The following is a 5018-nucleotide window of genomic DNA, read 5'->3' as shown; positions in this document are numbered from 1 at the left end:
CACGCAGGCGCCGCTGACGTAACGCATCCAGGGCAGGGCAGTCTGCAAGGGGACACAGGGCTGGGGGACACCGCCGGGGCGATGGCCCCCAGCCTCGTGCCCAGTATTCCTGGGATGGGGCTTCATGCCTGCCCCTCAGCTTGGTGGCAGCCCTCGGGGATGGTGGCCGTGCAGGGGCTGGGGGGCAAAGCTGCTCAGGTTCAGCCTCAGCAAAGCTGGTGAGATTTGGCCTCAGCAAAGCTCAGCAGCTCGTGATGCTGAGATGTCCCCAGAGCTGTGGGAGCATCCCCTGGGAGCAGGCAGCAGAGGAAGGGTCCTGCAGACTTCTCCACCTCCCCTGGTATTTCACAGCCGCCTCCCTGGGGACAACTATTTCTGCAGAAAAGCTACCAGAAGCAGCAGGATTTTTCTCATGTGGATTTGGGGTTTTTTTTGTAGTTCTTTGCTCTGAATTTTCCTTCCCTTGAACTTTGAAGAGAAAATATTGCTTGGAAAGAGCCATCTTGCCTCTCTTTTCCATGCACACTCCCTCCCACAGGGTGACACCCATCCCTTCATCACCCAGCCCTCGTTAATGCACCCAGGGCTCCAGCCCCGGCTGTGTCAGTGGCCCAGAGCAGTGGCCAGACCCTCCCTGCAGCAGCAGGGAGACGGTGATGCCGGCTGAGCAGATGCCCATGGCGCAGAAGCCAGTGATGATGAGGGGCCGCCGGCCCAGCTTCTCGATGGTGAAGCACTGCCGAGGAAGAGCAGAGACCAACAGGGTGGTGGGGAGCTCCCCACCAGGACAGGGGCAGCCCCTGAGCCCCAGATCCCATTGCAGGTGGAAGGATGCTCCCGGTGGCATCTGGGGGTTGGGGGCAGCCCCAGCTCAGAGCTCCAGGGTTGGGGCTGGGGCATGGGAAGAGCCAGGACTCCGGGGTCCCGGGGTGAGCATGCACTGGGCAGCAGCGGGGTCCCGCAGTGCCCCGTTAGGGTGCGGGGTCGGTGCTGGCTGGGGTGGCCCCATGGCCACATTTGCCCAGGTGCCAACGCAGAGGTGCTGGGCTGGGCACGGGGTGGTTGTGGGGCAGAGCAGGCAGGGTGCGGGCAGGCGGCGCGGCGGCGGCTGGAGCAGGCAGGGTATTGACAGCAGAACAAATGCCTGTAATTTTATAACCAATCTCGGCGTGTCCGTCGGGGGCAGTTTGCGGGGCTGCTCCCAAGCAATCCGGCTGCATGCCGGGCGGCTGCCCGGGGCTGGGGTGGCCCCACGGCTGGGGCAGGAGAGAAGGGGCCACTCTTCAGAGGGGCAGGGGGTGACTGGGGGGCCCCACTCTGCTGTGGGATGAGCTATGGGGAGAGGGGAACAGTCCCTGCTTGTCCCTGGTTTTCTGGGAGCAGTCCCCCCCATCCATCTCTAATTGTCAGGGAGCAGATTTAGTGCCGGGTGGCTCGGGCTGGCCCCGGGTGACACTTGCAGATGGGACGAGGGCCATAAATCTGCCTGGCCCAGTGCTAACTCTCCAGCTAAATGAGGCCTGGCTGGGGGGGCCGGGGCTGCTAGCCCGGGGCCAGGCCGGTGCTTGGCTGGGGGGGCAGATGGGGACATGTGGCTCTGCTGATGGAGTGACAATGAAATTGGGAGCCAGAAGGAACCGCTTAGCCCCCTCCATCACATCCAACCTGCTCCTTGCCTGGTGTCTCCCCCCAAGCCCCCTGCTACCCACTTACCCCAAAATTCTCCCACCCTCCTAGATGTGGACCCCACAAATTGAGCCCCTCTCATCCCATCTCCCCACCCCATTTCCCTGCCAAACCCTCTGCCCCGCAGCAAAGGGACTGTGCTGTGGCACAGGCGGCATTTGGGGTCCATCCAGTCCCCTCATTTAGTGGTGCTGGGACCTGGAGACAAGGCTCTGGTGCTGAGAGGCTGCGTCCATCTGTCCATCCATCACTCACCCCAACGAGCCCAGCAACAACTTCAATGGCGCCAGTGCCCACGGTGGTGTAGGGGATCTGGGATACAGGGATCCCGGCGTTCTCGAAGATGGTGTTGGTGTAAAACCAGATCTGCCGAGGAGGGGACTTAGCGTGAGCCGGGGGGACAGAGCCATGGAGCACTTGATGAAATGAGTTGCCAGGTCTCAACTCAGCCTCTGCAGAGCCAGGTCCTGGGGCGAGGACCCCGCAGGGCTTACGGCATCGATCCCGGAGAGCTGCATGCCGGCGTTCACCACCACCACCGAGAGGGTTTGCCAGCGGACAGAGCGGTCCCGCAGCAGCTGCCCGACGGAGACCATCTCCACGGAGGAGAGCGACTGCTGCTCCTCCTTCATCTCCTCGATCATGTCCTGCACATTGTGTGTCCCCAGGAACCGGCGCAGCGCTGTGGGGAGAGCGGGGGTCACGGGCACGCGCCTCCCCATCACAGGGTGGGTGCTCATAGGCATGGCACAGGGCAGGGGCTTGGCTCTGCCATGGCACAGCCTCCCCAGGGGACCTGCCCGACCCACGGGGCCGAGGAGATGCCTCGTACCACGCTGGTGGGCACCATGGAAATGCAACAGTGCAATTGAGTGGGACAGAAGGGCTGAACCATAAGGACTCTGGTGGGCTGCCAGGCCTGGGTGTGGAATGATTCTATGAGGATGCACCTTGGTCTCGGGAGACCTTGGACCAGCGCCCAGCACCTCCCAGAGCCAGTCAACCCCAGGACACCCCCTCACCCTTGGTGGCCCTGCAGATGTCATTCCTCTCTATCAGTAGGTACCGTGGACTCTCAGGGAAGCAGTGCAGCAACAGGAGCTGGAGCGAGGCAGGAATGACCACCACCGACAGGAAAAGGGGCCAGAACCTGTCCTGAGAGGAGCCGAAACAGGAACATGTCACAGGGAGGGCAGAGCAGGGTCCCGTGTGCGTAGGCTCGGTATTGTGCTCACCTTGCCCAGCAGCTCTGGGAGGCCCAGGACCTGCGCAAAGAAAACCCCCAGGCAGATGAAGATGCTGGGCATGAGGCCCAGGAAACCCCGCAGGTTCTTAGGGGCGACTTCTCCCAGGTAGAGGGGCACCACGCTGAGGCAGATACCTGGAAGGGACAGGAGGGACTGGGATGGGAGAAGCAGCCAGGAGAAGGGTGTCCAGCCAGACCCTTGGTGCATCTTCTCCCACGCCCAGCACCATCTGCAGTGGGGACCCCATGGCCAGGGAGGTGGCCCTGTCTGCCCCATGGAGACCCCAGCCACAGAGCCTGTGGCCACAGGGAATATGAAGTCTTCTCCAGCCCCCTGGGAATGGGGTGTAGGGGACTGAGACATGAGGAAGGGGCCATGCACAGCCCCGCAGCCCAGGCAGACCCTACCTGAGTGGAGCCCCATGATGGAACGGCCGATGATCACCATCTCAGGGGACCCCAGCTCCCGGCTGAAGCCCATGAAGCCACCAGCCATGAGGACGAGGAGAGTGCTGCGGCTCAGCGTGCCATTCCTAGCAGGGCACAAGCAGCAGGGCAGCCCCTATGGCTCCATCCCACCCCTTGACCACCCTGTCCCATGCCACCCCCTTACCTGCCATACCGGTCCACCAGCACCCCCACCAGCAAGGAGCCCACCAGCCCACCCAGGGCAAAGATGGAGACGGTCAGGGAGTAGAGGAGGGTCAGGGGACCAGGGGCCAGCCCGTGCCCATACCGCTGGAACCACGTGGCGTTGTAGAAAGCCTTTATGTGCTGCAGGGCAGAGAGAGACACGTGGGCACCAAACACATTGGGAGAAAGGGAAAGACAAGGGGACACAGGCCCTGTAGGGAGAATGCCATGGGTTTAACAGCATTGCAGGAGATGCAAGGGCAGGACTTGGCTGGGGGTGACTGGGATGTGCTGCTCTGGTTGCTCAGCCAGCCTCAGCCCCAGCAGGGTTTAAGGATAACTTAGAGATGCCACAGGCAGAGCTGGAGCTGGAGCAAGGAGGTTGTGGGCAGCTGTCCCCAGCCCTGGCCTTCCAGGGGAGACGGGTCTGGGGGGAATACAGGAACACAGGTTCCCATGTCCCCCCCATGCCGTCCCTCTCCCTTGACTGGTCTCAGTGGGTGGCTGCCCAAGGGAAATGCCAGCATTTTGACATGGGGCTGCTGGGTAGCGATCCCACCACCCTCCCAGGGAGGCATGCAGGGCCCTTCCCTGGCTCCCGAGAGGCTGCCTGTCCCTTACCACCATCGGCGAGTTCACCACGGCCAGGTTGTAGCCATAGAGCATGGAGGAGCCAAAGGACACCAGGAGGGTGACGGACAGCAGGGGGAAGGTGAGGCGCTGGGAGAGAGGAGGAGGGATCAGCAGGGCCAGGGGCCAAGGTCACAAGTGGCAGGAGCTGTGTTGGGTCGCTGCCCCTTTTCTAGCAGGGATGTCCCTGGACCAGAGCAAAGACCCCAGTGCGAGGGAGCCCTGTGCTGAGCACCGCTTCATGCCACTGCCCAGCACCCAGCCCAGCCAATACCTCCCTGTGGCCAATCTTGTGGCTGCGGCGTGAGACTTTGTCCTGGTGGTAGCCCAGCTCAGGATGCTTGTCCCCGCTGCCTGCCCCAGGGCTGGGAGGGAGCAGCAGGCAGAAAGGGGCAGGTGACAGAGGGAGAGACACCCACCCGTCCCCTCCTGTAGATGGGGGCACCCAAATGGCACTGCTGCCAGCTGCCCCCCACACACCTCCCTGCCTGGGAGGCCCAATGCCACTGGAAGGTGCAGGTCCCCACGGCAGGTCCCAGCCCTCCTGAAATGCCACATGCACCCACCTCTAAACCTTCACCCCCCAACCGCACCTCTGTCACCCACTCTGGCTGCAGGGGGGGACCTCACTGCGGGGAGCTGGCGGCTGCAGAGGGACACCCAACAGACTCGATCCGGCCTGGAGGGGCTGAGATCAGCCCACCCCGGGATCGGGGTGCCCAGCAGGACTCGAGGGGTATTCAGGGCACCCCCCAGCCACAGAGGCACCCCTGGGTGCTGCACCCAGCTGTCTTCCCCAGAGCAATGAGCGTCCCTCGGCCCC

At 63.2% G+C, this 5018-nt stretch overlaps 1 protein-coding gene across 1 annotated transcript in view; it reads right to left on the bottom strand.

Moving 5' to 3' along the window:
- The window catches only part of LOC104125635 (solute carrier family 2, facilitated glucose transporter member 5), an 11260-nt gene that overhangs the window by 2817 nt on the left and 3425 nt on the right, over window positions 1-5018 (bottom strand). Inside the window, exons 4-11 of the mRNA XM_035893640.1 lie at window positions 4187-4285; window positions 3546-3706; window positions 3341-3465; window positions 2922-3067; window positions 2709-2841; window positions 2181-2368; window positions 1942-2052; window positions 653-736 (exon numbers count right to left, since the gene is read on the bottom strand). Of these exons, the coding sequence (XP_035749533.1) occupies window positions 653-736; window positions 1942-2052; window positions 2181-2368; window positions 2709-2841; window positions 2922-3067; window positions 3341-3465; window positions 3546-3706; window positions 4187-4285 (1047 nt within the window). The remainder of the gene's footprint in view (window positions 1-652; window positions 737-1941; window positions 2053-2180; window positions 2369-2708; window positions 2842-2921; window positions 3068-3340; window positions 3466-3545; window positions 3707-4186; window positions 4286-5018) is intronic.

This window comes from Egretta garzetta, unplaced genomic scaffold (assembly GCF_000687185.1).
Source record: "Egretta garzetta isolate BGI_Z169 unplaced genomic scaffold, ASM68718v1 scaffold135, whole genome shotgun sequence".
NCBI classification, from domain to species: Eukaryota; Metazoa; Chordata; class Aves; order Pelecaniformes; family Ardeidae; genus Egretta; species Egretta garzetta.
This window is presented reverse-complemented; position numbering and strand designations above follow the sequence as displayed.